Below are 15135 nucleotides of genomic sequence, written 5' to 3' on the forward strand. Positions count from 1 at the left end.
TAATTATTGTAGTAACGTAACCTGTAAATAGTTTCCCGTAATGAATATACAACCCCTTTTTCATTCGGCTAAAGTATACGACCCCTATTTTATTTTTCTTTTCATTGATAACGGTCTACGCATTTCGGGAAGCCGAAAGAAACGTGTAGAATGTTGTGGAAAATTCTTTTCGGTGTATTTAAGCCGTTAGCGATGGATAAACAGTCAGTTTCGGTTGATATTTCGAACTGAGAACATTTTGCTCTGTTTATAGCGAGGCATTTCGCTGTGTTGTTTTCGTATTTGGAAGTAAATACGTGTGTAAACGTTGAGTTTACGGTGTTGTGTGATAATTGCTTAATTGCTGATGAATAATTTAGCAGTTGTTGAAGATCTTCCCTGTACATAGTGTAAATAAATTTCCTGTGTTTTTATCAAGAACTGTGTCTTCATTTCAAGAAAGTGGAAGTCGCACCGAATCCGTTACAATATATATTGAACACTTCATGGTACATCTTGCGTCTTCAACCTTCTCTGGAGTTTTCCCGCGGCACCCCAGAGAGCTGAGGCACCCAGATTGAGAACTCCCGGTATGAAAGCAAAAACAGGTTGTTTTCTCTGCATTGACACTGCATTAGCAGAAGAACAACGTTTACAGACTTCATTAATTTTTATAAACTAAGTCGGGATTAGAATCGGGTAGTTCAAAAACGGACGCACAAAAATGCAATGCAAATCCAGTAGAACACAATGCAGTAAATTTTGTCTTGAACTTTTGCCGTTTGAACTTTTCGTTAAATACGTTTTCCGTCTTAATCCATCTGTGATAAAAATGTCTGTATTTCTATTCCCCTCTCCCATTTTTTTTTTTTTTTTTGAAATAGAGGAAAGTTTAACTTCAAACAACTTGATTGAACACTGGTAAAAGTTGACTAACAAGGCAACACTTAACATGAACAAGTTGAAAAGTATGGACACGTGTTTTGTAACCTGAATGTTTAGGTTAACCAGGCTTGAGGGTTAAACGTTTGGCACAATGACAAGCGATTCGAAATGATTTAACATTATCAATCTTTTAAAATCGATTTAGCAAGCTATTATGGGTTGCGTACGTAGCTTCTTCAGTTCAGTTCACACACACACTCTTCAATTTAATTGCAGTGAACCAACCATGCAAAAAGTTTACCTTACAGAATAGCCTCAAGCCTACGGAACCTACTATTCAGTATTTACGTAACGTAGTTCATCAAACATGTTTAAGAATCTTTTTCTCAAGCTAGTGTAAACTCCTTATTTTATAACCTAGCCAATGGGTGCCAAGTCACTTTAAAATAAAAACCAAAAGTGTGGCATTTTTCGATCCTTTAGAGTTCTTTTTTTCTCTTCGAATAGTTCTGTTTTCAAGCTTCATTTAACGCCAGGGAAGGCTACTTTTATTATTTTTTTTTTCTGCGGAAAGTCATCTGGTGTGGAATGTAAGAGTTCAAATACCAGAATGGCTTAAGCCTAGTCATTTCTATCTCCAGCTGTTAAAAGGTAACTGAATATGATACATTTAAAAAATAGAAGCTAATAATAAAGTCATTTGATATCCAGTTGGTTTAACTCTGCGCTCAAAATGGATTATTTATTTTATGGTTCTTTGAGTACGATAGTTTGGGGTTATGGCGCTCGAAAAATTTTTGGTCAAATTGGTTCTTCATTGAAACAAAGCAAAATAAAACGAATACTTAAAAGAATAAATCGCACATGAGTTTTGACATTATAGACTGCTTTTGGAAACATTATTCACATGCTGAGTGTTTTTAATTTTCTATTACAGAAAACTCTAATATCTTCAGTGGAATTATGAATTAAAAAAATGTATATATACGTAACAAAACTCTTTTTAAATACATTCTTAGGTAGTGCGGGTAATTATTTGTAGATTGTAATGATTTTTAACAGAAGCCTAACTTTCCGAACATAATATCTACTTTTTCCGAAAACTGATTAAAACAAAAAACAAATCTCGAGGAAAACGCTAGCACAGATGTTGCCAAGATATAACTAATAATTGCTTTATTATGTTTCGTCAGTGCTTAATTCTCCGAAGAATAACTATCAGTTTTTTGTTCTATGGTGAGGGTTCTTTTCATTCAGAATCAAAAAATTGATAGCATACAATCACTGGGCAAAGTACCGATGCTAAGCTAAGATCGACTTCAATAAACCACTCAAAAAAAAAAAAAAAAAAACACACATTGACATTTTTTTTAAACATCGACATCCTACTACAAAATAGCAAAACCAAGGCTCAAATGGAATGAAAAAAATATATTTGAAATGAAGTATTGTCTGCAAAATTCATTTCTTTGACCTCTAAGCTCACTAACCAGATGATAAAATATTAATGATCTAGCAAAACAGAAATTTCTAGACTTTTTAACGACATAGTAATAAAAATAGTCTTTTTTTTTTTTTTTTTTTTTTTTACAACGTAATACACTTAGTTTTCAATCATTTTACGCTGCGTAAAAACTCCTAAAGACAGATTCCATACAATTGCGGTCAGAAATCTTCAAATTTAGTTCACGTTTTTCATTGGTAATCAGCAAAAATGTGCCAAGATGATGTCGCGATTAATCTTTTTCGAGAGATCGATATCTTATTTTATATGCAATAGGTGAACTTGTAGGCGTAAGTGTTATGGTCTGATATAATTAAAAAACATATCATTACTATGAAGCTTTTCCGCTACTTAGTTAATGTATTCATGATTCAATCAAGTCAAAAATGTGCGCTATGATTGGAATAACTAAAAATTTTTAGCTACTTGGTACAGTCGATGTAGTCATTAATTATCGAAAATTATGAACAGCAAATATTAATCATAGTAAATTTTTAATTCTATATACGGTTTTCCTCACATAAGGTCACACATTTTCCTTGAAAAACTTTGAACAGTAACAAGGAACGTTTGTGTATTCAAGAGAGCGTATGCGGCAATTCTGACCTAAGCTCGTGAATTTGTCCATTTATACCCTTCACTCGACCTTTTAGCATAAAGCCTTAAGTTTTACCATAAGATGCCACGTTAATTGGTTAGAAGAAGTGATAAATAGATGTACTGTTGTATTTAACAAACTGTTAACAAAGGTACATCGAACCATCGCATACAATACGAATATTGGTATCGAACATAAGCCCACTCACTGAACTAAAAATTTCTAGATAGTTCTAGTGTAGAGCTGACAAGCTTAAAGTTTTAATTTTGTTGTGCAGTTAAATTTAGACTTTCAAACTATTTTGGGGGGTTCAGTTTTTGACCTTCTGCCGGACTGCTGGCCTAGAGCATGGCTCTACCTGATTCTTACGGGCTTTTATTCTCGAAAAATGTGAAACTTCATATCTCGCCCATTTTGACCACAAGAGGTGCTGAACCCAATCCTGCGTATCCACCAATCAATGACATGTCGCCCATTTTGACCACAAGAGGTGCTGAACCCAATCCTGTGAATCCATCAATCAATGGACATTTTGGTTGGAAAAATGGAAAACAGGGATTGCCTTCAGCTCCCTCTTTGTTGCCATGTGTTTCAGCGATTGTCACGGCCAATAAGAACCAAGTGGGGAAATGCCTAGAACTAAAAGATGGGGCGTAGTTGGAGATATCGTAAGAAGCAAGTACTCACTGAGGACTGTCACGACGTAAGACACGCTGTATATGTCCACTCCGCTCCCGCCTTCCTTCAGCCAGCATTCGAACTTGCCGTTGTCCTTGTCGTAGTTGGCTTTGGAGATGAGCAGGTCGTACTTGCCCTCCTGTGGGCTGAAGTCGATGTTATAGTGGGGGTCGAGGGCGGCGGCGTTGATGGCCGCGTTGTCTTTGCCGTTCTTGTTGTCCCGACTCCAGAAGTACTGGGTGGTGCTCGAGGCCAGGGCAGAATGGAAGCGGCAGGGCAGTCGAAGGGTGTCGCCCTCGATCACGTCGCGGCTGTCGCCCAGCATCACCTGACCGGAACAACATCCTGGAAAGAAAAATTCGGAAAATTTCACAAAAAACGAAGGTACTAGAAGCTCGGTACAGTTTTAGAAAACGGCAGCGGAAGAATCTTGGCATGCCATGGCAGATTTATAGATTGAGGGGGGGGGGGAGCGTTCCAATGCAGTTTTGGGACCCATCAGAGAGGAACAGAACCACGTAAAATATTTTACGTGCCTTTTTTGGATCCGCCTCGTGGCCACTATGTTGTTGAGTCCCTTGCCATTGTAATAGAAAGATAAAAAGAACTTTTTATGCTTTCTCACACTTCAGTATCAAGATTAAAAAAAAAACATTGTATCCAGCGTAGATTATACAATATTTCTCAGCAGGTTAGACTAAAACCAATTCTTCGTGCATCAAATAAATGCTTTTAATTCCTTCTGAACGGCTAGAAAAGTTTGTTTGTTATCCTTTTTCGAATGCATCTTTTTTTTTTTTGTGATAAAAACAAATCTAGTGTCTTTTCAAAAACACTGACTAATTTCATAAATAAATAATATTCCGTTTAATAAAAACCTAAATCTATGTTTTAACTATCCAAATTCCGGAAAGCTATGAACAGAAAACTCTGAAGAATACAAAAAAGAAAAAAAATATATCAATCATTTCCATTAAAGAGTAGAACAATCGATTTATATGGATCACAATCAATACTTTAAAAAATCGGTACATTCAAGCTTGATATTAAAATAATAATAATAATTAAAAAAATAAGAAAAGAAAATTAATTTGAATTTTGACATCAGGAATTCCAATTATGTTTTTTTGCAATCACGTGTGTGTATGTGTATGTAGGCATGTGTGTTTGTGTCTGTGTAGGCATGAGTATATGGGTATGTGTGTGGGGGTAGGTGTGTATGTATGTGTGTGTGTATGTATGTGTGTGTATGTATGTGTGTGTATGTATGTGTGTGTATGTATGTATGTGAATCTGTGTGTAGAATATGGACGCAACCTGGAGACGGTTTTCGCTAGAGGAGCAACATCGGCAGGGACCGGTCGACAGTGGCGCTGCAAAGGGAGGCGGGGGGAAAAAATAAAATCATAGGAACATCAAAACAGTCAAATGAGAACAATAAGCAATGTGATTGCTCAAAAAAAAAAAAAAAAAAAAAAACTTTTTGGAATAGTATGAACAGATCGATTTTATGTATCGTACCTCACTATCAGAATAATCATTTTATCGGAACATTATTACGAACATCCATTTCCTTACAAGCACCTAGACTGCAATAACCGATGCAACAACATTTCACGGATCCAATTCCACGTGCCTCAAAATGGTAATAAACTAAATACTGCAGACTTGTCTTAATACATAACGATATCCAAGTTTTATGAAGACTGGAGACCAATTTGGTGACTGAATCATAAAATGTTGCCAGATTGAAACTTCCCCTTTACGCAACAAGAACGATTTCCATCTGTGGCAATGAGATTAAAGGATAGTAGAATTCGTTATTAAAGCTTTTGCTGCTTATGTTTACTGTTCGTAGACGGCATAAAAGGTGCAATACAGTTAAGCTAAGGAATGTAATTTGCTTTAATGTCTTCTGGTAGTTATTGTTTCCTATACTACCAAGTAAATCTCTAAGTCGTCGTATAAAATAAAAAGGTCGGGTAAATCTCTAAGTAAAGGTGGAAGAAATTGCAGAAAAAAGCGTTAAATTTTCTGCTAAAGCTTTTTCTAGCATGCTGGCAGTTTTAGTTTATTTATTTATTTCCCTTTTCTTTTTGAACATTTGATCGAATTACTTTTTTTTAAAATACCATTAGAAATAATTGGATAAGCGCAGCAGAAAAGTAACACACTACACATCCTCCCTATTTAAATTTCGTCTTTTCTATCCTGACATTTTCTAAAACTAAAACAGAAAGATTAAACTGAAGTGCATAAAAACTCTTAACATTTAACATCGGTACTAGTAACTCAAAAGTTGAAATGTTCCAAGAGGATTGAGCTACTTTAAAAAAGCGGTAGATACAAAGTTTTATGTCAATATAAATCGACATATCCTTCCCTATTAAAATACAGTCAACTCCCGATTATCCGTGGAATAGGGTCGCACGGTAACCGCGGACAAGCGAAAACCGTGAATAATCCGAATAATAGGTAAAAAAAAGATACTAGAGTATTAAAATACATTTTAATTACAGCTAAAAACGATAACATTGACTGCAAAAAATGTCAAAAAACGGACAATAACGCAATTATAAGTTGAAAAAAATTAATGACAATAATATTAGTACATATCTTTAATTTTTACAAAAAAGTCGATTAGGTTTTTTTTTTTTTTTTTTGTTTCTACACTTTAGAAAACTTTTTCTTAATTTGTGATTGAAGTTTTTTCAACAATATTGTGAATGTAAAAATTGTGAAAAGACCCGCGGATAATCCGGCCGCCGATAATCGGGAGTTTACTTTAAATAGATTTAGTTACTAAAAGCTCTCCCACCTTTTTTTAAAAACTATACTGATTTATTTATTTTTATTAAAAAAATAATAAACCAGTAATAACTATACAAAGGAATCAGACATGAAGTCCTTTTTTCAGGTACATTTTAGAAGTCCTCAAAATCCATTTAATTCCAATGAGTTCGGGCCCAACCTCGGGTCTTCACAAATCTGCCAGGTTAGCTCTTTGCCGCAACTATAGTATTAACAATCTTAGAAATCTAGCATTGTCGCTCGCGATCAGCCATTGCATTTAATAAATTTCACTCACATGGGCTTCTTACTCTGATAGTCAAATTGCCATTTCAATAAAACATGCGAAATATATTTTCCAGCATAGAAATCCCACTTGATTGCAGTTAGAAAAAAATATTCAACTAGTCAATGAAAATAATTACTGAATGGAATTTACTTGCCAGAAAGTATGAAACCTGTAAATCAATTAGTTCCTTCACAATTTAAGAACCAATAATAATAAAAATACATGACATTACATTACTGAAATCATCCTTTTTTATTCAATAAAATCTATTGAACGAGCTATATTTAATTGAGAGACATTAACTTTTTTTAAAAGGTATTTTTCGGATGTTAAAAATAATATACATAACGCAAAAAAATGGTTATTCGAACTTAAAAATACTTGGAAAGCCTTACTTATTGAACTCATAATCTCCGAGTTAACGTTTCTGATTATCTAAAAACGATTTCTGGAATGATATCTTTTTAATGATCTTAAGCCCATCTGTTTTTATGACTAACCTAACCTATACCAGAGACAACTGTTTGAAAAGAAACTATGTTCGTCTTAGAAAAATAACGAAATGGAGAAAAAATGGCTGCAGAAAAAACTCGAATATGGAAATTTCTTGGTTCGTCGACGGGAAAATAATTACCATTCTTTGACGAAAAAACTTGAACTTTTCGAACAAAATAAATTTCTTAATACTTAACATGTTGGTTTGAAAAAATTCAGAGAAGAAAAATGCATGGAATGTTGCGATTTGTGTAATCGTTCTTACAGTAATTTTTTTTTTCTTCTCGTCTAAAAGATAAAAGGAAGTTCTCTTGAAGCTGATATTAACAAATTTTTATACGCATTAATGTAGACAACAGTGTTTGCTGTTAGAATTAAAGAATATTAAAATTAATTTCCCCCATAGTCAGTCATTTTACCTAGCTACCCTCAAATATTAATTTGAAACAACATGAACATAGATAAATTATTAGGGTTTTGTAAATAAAGTTCTTTTCAGTTTAAAAAGTACAATGTACTTGCTTAACATCAACAAAGAGACATTTCTGTAAAAGTATGGATATTTTTGTAACTGGTAAAATTTCGTCCAAAAGGCAAAAGTAAAGCTCATTATTTTAAGTTAGGTGGTTTGGAGAGCTTGTTCTCAGAAAATGATTCTACATGCGGATGGACTGGCGGAACCATGCGAAGTTCATTTTTTTTTTTCTGTTGGTCCTACTTATTTTCAACACTTTTGACCTCCTTCTTCCTTTTGTCACATGTCGCGCTTTTATTCTAAACATATTCTTATAAAACAAATTAATGACGTCGCACTTTTTGTCACCCCTTTCTCTCTCCCCTTTGTCACAAACTCATAATTTCACGACCCCCCCCCCCTCCTCTCAAAGCATATAGCTTCATTCAGACAATGCTTTACTTATCTCAGTTTCTATCAAACCGCTTAACCCGAACTCTAAAGTCCCGGTACAAGTTATTTCTCTGGTAAGTCTTAGTTTAAATCACTAATGTTTTATATTCGTCAGAATTTAGTTAGAGCAAGAATGAACAGCTGCGCCATGGGAATAAGGTAAAGGTCAGTATTTGCAGAAATGAGTTTTTGAGATATTTCAAGAAAGGCATTTTGGATTCCATACTAACAATAGGGAAATGTTGGGATTTGGCATGTTTTGTTAGCTTAATTTTCAGCAAAAACCAACCGAGCAAGCTTGTACGATAAAGCTAAGTACAATAGATGACAAAAATGCAAAAAAAAAAAAAAAAAAAAAAAAAAAATGAAAATTTTGCAGATACTGCCAGTTACCTTCTACGGCAGTATTCTTGTTTTAAATACATCTTAACATCAGCATTCATTCAGCAGACGATGCTTTACTTATCCCATTTTCGACCAAAACCTCTCAACTCCACTCGAAAGTCCTGATACAAGTTAGAGCATCAATAGCGAGCGGAATAAATGCATATGGAAGTCCATCCATCTATATATATCAACGATACGCCCCCCGGAGAAAAAGAAGCGAAGTCCCTTTTGCTCAAAGTGTTCCGTGATGGATTTCCAATGCTGAAAAGTGCTGGAAGGAGTTGTGCTTGCCAAGAGACCATCTATTTCCAAAACCGAATGTCGGCTTGGAACCATTGATCACAGGAATCCGGTAGCTCTGTGCCAGTCCTCCAATGGTAACTGGTGATCAGGTTTATTCTTCAAAGGGAAGAGGACATAGGTGAGAAATGTGAAGGCAATGGATGATTGTGGGTTTTGTAGAGTTGCTGTCGGGTGGGTTTTACTGCGAACGATGGAATCCGTACGGTTTCCTTTTGAAAAATAGTGGCTTTTTTTTCCTTCATTGTTTTTAGCCTAGCCACATCCATTATTTTCCGAAAGGAAATAAAATATGACGTTGATACCAGTCTAATTATTGTTGTTACATGAACAGTCTCAATTTAAAGGATGAAGGAAAAAGGGGTGACTAGTGGAATAATTTAGCAACCCACCCAGAGAAATAGTTTGATCGTTGATAAATTTAGCAAATTAACAATAACAATGTTTGTTTACTTTGGACGAATCGAGCATTAGTCACCAAACTAAAGATTTCTTTCAACAAGCATCTTTTTCACCTCCTCATTTACCTTTATTCATTATTAACCTACTACTGGCTTACCTGCTAACTTTTTACGTAACTACCCAGTCATCTATCCATTTATCCTTCGATGTCATTACCACCATGCGGAGCATTTTCTAAGTCGTATGTATCCTAATATATATTTAATCAACTTGATAACTTCTTTTATATCGGCCAGAAGACTCACTAGAAACCAAACCTACATCTACCAAAATGCAGATCCGTTCGTAATTTTGCTGATTTTTTACACGTTAACTTTGTGTTTACATGTCCGTCTACACAATTAGTTACTCTTTCTCTACGCAGGTCTGTTTCTTTTACTAATGACAATATTTTTCACAAGCAATACACCTATTGTTTTAGTGTATATAACATACATACACACATTAGATGATGCTTCCATTTATAGTCCGCTGTGTCAGCTAAGTCGGACATCCACCTTGGGGGTACTCCTTGCTTAAACGGAAGTATGTTGCAAGTCAGGGGTTCCTTAACTTTTCCAGCTTGCGGAATCCTTTGGCAAATAAGGACTTCCTCACAGCACTAGTCCATCTCTGTTATATAGAGCAGTGGTTCCCAACCTTTTTCACGTCGCGACCCTGTTTTCGGCAACTAAAGAACCCGTGAGGCCCTATGAGTCCTCCTCTATATACTACATATATGTTATTTCTAATCCTCTGGTTGTCTGACGGAGTCATACAAGATCCAGTAAATCATTGACCCTTAAGAAATCAAGGACAAGAAGAGAAGCGGCATATAAGTCTTCTTTGGTAAGACCCAAGTAGTCCAAGATGTGTTCGGTTGAGGCTTGCTGAGCCCTGCACTTGGAGCAGACCGCAAAAGTTTTTCTGCCCTCAAAGAACGAGACTCTTCGTATGTCTGTTTGCTAATCTAGAAATTGCCGATTTAGACGCTCTATCGCAGTTGAGGTCAAAAGAAGAGCTCGGTATCCTGGCCGCATACCACCGGTGGGAGGGAGGGATCTTCCACTCTTTGATAGATGACGATTAATTTTGGACTGGTGCTCTTAGTAGGTAAGGAGAGAGGAGGAGGGTGTCGAGAGAATACAGCCCTCCTTGGCTAAGCGATCCGTTTGCTCGTTTCCAAATATGTCTACGTGGGATGGTATCCACTGAAAATGAACATCGTGAAGCTTTGATATAAGTTAGAGGTTATGAAGGATGAAGATGCTTGTTTTGTTTCCAACTTGAGTCCAATTGTATAAAAGTTGAAGGGAGCTGCGACTCTCCGATGGGATCCAGAGTTCCCCAAAGTCACTTTCATTGATGATTGCTTCGAGGTCCAGATTAATTGCGATATATATGTATGTGTATTTGTGTTTGTTCGTATGAGTAGATATAATGTATATTTTACATAATAACTCAAGGAGCTTGAGCTATTTTATTCTTTACGGGTAAAACACAATGATTGTAAAAATTTAAAAAAAAAGGTAGTCACTACTGTATTAAACATGCATTTCGGCACTTTAATGAGTCTTGCGTCCTAGCAGTGGCGAATGCAGAATTTGGTGTTCGGAGTAGCTGAAGTCATGAAAATCTTATATTATAATCTTGGTGTCTCCAACTGTAATTGAAGTGAATGAAGGTATTTTCTTTTAACAAGGCCGTCGCGAGGTCAAAAACTTTGAGAGGAGTGCGTTTGATAGTCACTCAATATTTTTCAAACGTATATATGGCAAGAGAGGGAGAAAGAAAGTTTAGGGAATTTTCTGCTTTAGTACAAAATATCTCATAAGGTATTTTTAATTATGTGAAAAATCTTGATGTGATGAGTTCAAATCAAAGTCATATTCAGAATCAGCGTGTTCAAATTAGCTAAGAATACTTATCAAGTTCAAAACACCAAAAAATATGTAGACCTGTGTTATCAGCCGAGAGCGAACCTACAACAAAGCTGTAGCCCGATCAATAAAAGGCAATAGGTTGTTGGCAAAGAGCCATGCTCAGTTGCAAGGACATGCTCCCCGTAAGAATTGCATGAAACTGTGACAAAAGTATCATTAAACCTGCAATTATTCCGAGTTTAAAATAGAATCAGTTGTGTTCTCGGTCGAAACAATCATTATTCTCAATTTCAATTTTTACCTCGGATAGCAGACTCTTACAAGTGATTCGGAATGAATATTTCGCGCGTGTTTATGAACTTTTTAGGTCATCGCCACCTCAGAGGGTCACATTCCGTTGAGGCCCCTAGTGGAAATAAAATTTTCTGATCGCCCACTTGAAAAGCAATACTGTGCGAATTTTAACCCTCTTTAGAAACTAGAACTCAGTATTATTTCATTTTAGGAGATGATAGTCTTTTTCTTAATTTAGACCTGATCAATAAATATAAAATGTTTTTAAACATCGAGCTGGCATAATGTGTCATGTTAGAATACTTACGTCCACTTGCTATAGCATGATGTGAGTTTGGCATCGTCATTGTCTGAGTTATATTAATACTTCCATTCGACTAAACTTCAAAATCTTCTTTGTAAATTATCACCATGATTCACAAATAAATAAATAAATAAATAAAAAGACCCCCTCATGTTCGATTGCAATCAGCAATATTTATTGGTCTGATTTATCCGTTCGTTCGATTGCGACAGCAACACTTATTGGTTCGATTAGTTCGTCCGATCGATTGCGACAGCACAACGGTTCTACAGAATTCAACATGAGGGCAAATTATTAAAATGATGATCAGTCAACTAAGATTTTCACCTTAGGTTCGAATAAAACGTTTTGTTTATTTTATATGTTGTATACTAGAGCTGCCATAACATATCTTCTGGAGGGGGGCTTGAGACAGTCCTTACATGTACATAAACTACCATATTAGGGCTCGCGATGAGTGTTAAACCAAGTGTTTTGGATTATTTATTTTGCTGCAATAAATAATAGTATAACATAATTTCTTCTACTAAAACTTCAGCTTTTAAATTCTAAGTAATACAGCGATTATATACAGTGATACAGCAATTTAATTAATTCACAAAAGTTCAAAGTGCAACAGCACTTTGAACTTTTGAACTTTGAATCCCTCTGTCTTGGGGCAAGAGATAGTACTAGTAGTTCTGGTTAGGTGCTGCTATACAGCATGATTTGGAAAAACTTTTCAATGAAACTCGACCTATAACCTTATCTTTAAACACGTTTTACTCAAAACTTAAAAATGTCCACTTACATCCCTTTGCTTCTCACTGCCTCATATAAAATAGAGGACGCTTTTACTTAGGTTAAGTTATTTTAAATTGGTAAATGCGTAACACAAAAACTTAACGTTAATATTTAATAGTTCCAAAACAGAACTTTGAACGAAAGGACAACATCATTTAGTACATCTGAATGGTTAAAAATAGTCACAAAGCTGCTCCCCAGACTAAATCGAGCGATGATTTCAACAGTCATTTAGTAAAAGAGATATGATCTATTTAATCGGAAATCCGGAAGAATTCTAAACCGGACACAACCCACAACTGGCGTGCTTACAACTGAACCGTCTGCACAATCTCAACCGAACTGATGCAGCCCAAGGCAATCTGCAATAACTCTCTTCCAAGTCGTTTAGATATTCCAAGCGGTGTTTAAACAGGGCGCGTGCAGCCCTTAATCAGAAATAATTCTGGTCCTCGTATGGGTATAAATACCCAGCCCCCGAGAGTGGTTTTAATCCTTCTAACGAAGTTAAATGCCTAAAATGGGGCGCATATTCGCGAATGATACGGCCATTGCGTGCCAATAAATAAAAGTTAATTACTTAAATAGCTCTTCGCGACGACGTGATACAGCAGGCAGAAATGGCAATAATATTTTTTCCCGGAAGTTATAGGGTGGGGTCCAAGTGACAGTTTGTGCCCCGTTTTGAAATAAAAAAACAGAAATAAATTAAGAAAACGATACTTAAAAGTAACTTTTGTTAGAAATCATGACTCGTTGCAATACTGAAATTTCAGCCCTCGGCGCTAAAAATTACTCGGGTAAAAGTCATCAGAACTATATTAATAGCGCCCTATTTCTGTGGGATCTTCTGAAATGAAGATTTTGCCGCCCCACCCAATTTTGTGATAGTGCAGTTAAATAAATGGTTTGGTAGTTTCGAAATCACTCTATTCAATAAATGATTTGAGAAAACTGCTTTTGTATAATTATAGGTTTAGACGAGTGAACACAGGAAAAAAAAGAAGAAGTTATTCTTTATTCTTTTTCAAACATCATGAACTGAGAATATTTAAAGAGCGAAAATCAAAAGTGAATTAACGAAGGTTTCACTTTAATGACTTTCAGCTGCTCTTTAGGACTAACAATGCATAATATTTGAGATGTACGAGTAAAATGCATCGAATATTCAAATGTATCTATATTTAATTAAATTTGTTTTGTAGAAATACATTTTTTTAGCATAAGTAGTAAAAAGTTACTACCTCTCTGCAAGAACTGAACGGTTCAAATTCTAGAAACGTTTATGAGTTAAACTCTTAATTATCCATTTAATTCAGCGCTGTTCTAAACTTATGCCTTTCGTACCGCGTGCGCTCTCTGATATAATTTTAAAGGGCCCGAAAAATTGCTTTTTTTTTTCTAAAAATTAACCCGAAATATAGTCTCAAAGTATCTTTAAAGAGGGGAAAAATTAGAATAGAGAGAAAAAAAAAAAGTTACTGAAAAATATTAGCTAAATATTAACTGAACGTTATGGAAACAAATTTCATCCTTCTATTCTTCTGAATAATGTTCTTAAAAAAATGTGTCTATTAGTTTTCACTAAAAGAAAATTTAGTTTTATTAATTTTCTACGAAGCTAACAAATGAATCCAAATAATAAGGTAGGATTGGGCAATAATTTTTTCTGACGAAAACGCATTAATAGAAAGTGATGAAACTATGGCTTCCTAGAAGTTTTACACAGGCAAACGATGAATGTTTTAATTAAATCTGACAATCCCTAAGTCGAACAGCTAAGCTTCTATAATCTCGAATCTTGGATACCCGGCTTTACCTAACCCCACTTTCCCTTACGTGTCCATTTCATATTAACGAAACGGTATTGTCCATCATATTTTATTCCTCTCGTGCATTTCGCACTGATAGAATTTGCGTTTGACATAACTGATTTCATTAACGAATTTCTTTTAATGCAAAATACCATTTGAAAATGAATAAAAAAATTTAGTATTTTAAATTTTACGATGAAAAGTTTTTAAAAAGCGTCAAGTTACAGCATTTCATTTCTCAAATTTTTGAAATATCAAAAGTACATGAGTGAAAATGGCATTGGTAAGTTCTTCAAGAGTAGAGGTTGTTAAAACAAGAATAGTTCTGCTTTCTTCAGTGTTACACAAGCGAAGCTTTTTAATGTTAGTACAAATTCTGATTCCTGGGGATTAAAGTGGCTAAGGACTCCATAACATGAAAAAAAAAACACATTAATAGAAGATATTAATTTTCCTGATATTTACAGGAAACAATTCAAATTTGTCTCATTACTAAATCATATAAAAGATACACTGGCCGCAAAAATGAAATGTTCCATAATTATTTAAAGGTTTTAATTCCTGAAAATTAATGTAAGTCACTTTCTTTTCATTTCGGGCAGTGAGAAGTAAAGGGATGTAAGTGTTAAAATTTTAAATTTTGGAGATAACCAGTACAAGTGATAGGAGAATATCTCCTCTGTACTGGGACAAGAGATTGTACCTAAGTAGCCTCGTAGGCGCTGCTACACAGCATGATTTAGAAAAAAAATTCAAAGAAAGCCTACATAGGATCTGAAAGTTTTACCCATAACTCTAAAATCA

At 35.0% G+C, this 15135-nt stretch overlaps 1 protein-coding gene across 2 annotated transcripts in view; it reads right to left on the minus strand.

The window, feature by feature from the left end:
- The window catches only part of LOC129229655 (roundabout homolog 1-like), a 212950-nt gene that overhangs the window by 55465 nt on the left and 142350 nt on the right, over positions 1-15135 (minus strand). For both annotated transcript variants that reach the window (XM_054864016.1, XM_054864024.1), the window contains exon 2: positions 3654-3989. In XM_054864016.1, the coding sequence (XP_054719991.1) occupies positions 3654-3989 (336 nt within the window). The remainder of the gene's footprint in view (positions 1-3653; positions 3990-15135) is intronic.

The sequence above is a fragment of the Uloborus diversus genome, chromosome 1 (assembly GCF_026930045.1).
Source record: "Uloborus diversus isolate 005 chromosome 1, Udiv.v.3.1, whole genome shotgun sequence".
NCBI classification, from domain to species: domain Eukaryota; kingdom Metazoa; phylum Arthropoda; class Arachnida; order Araneae; family Uloboridae; genus Uloborus; species Uloborus diversus.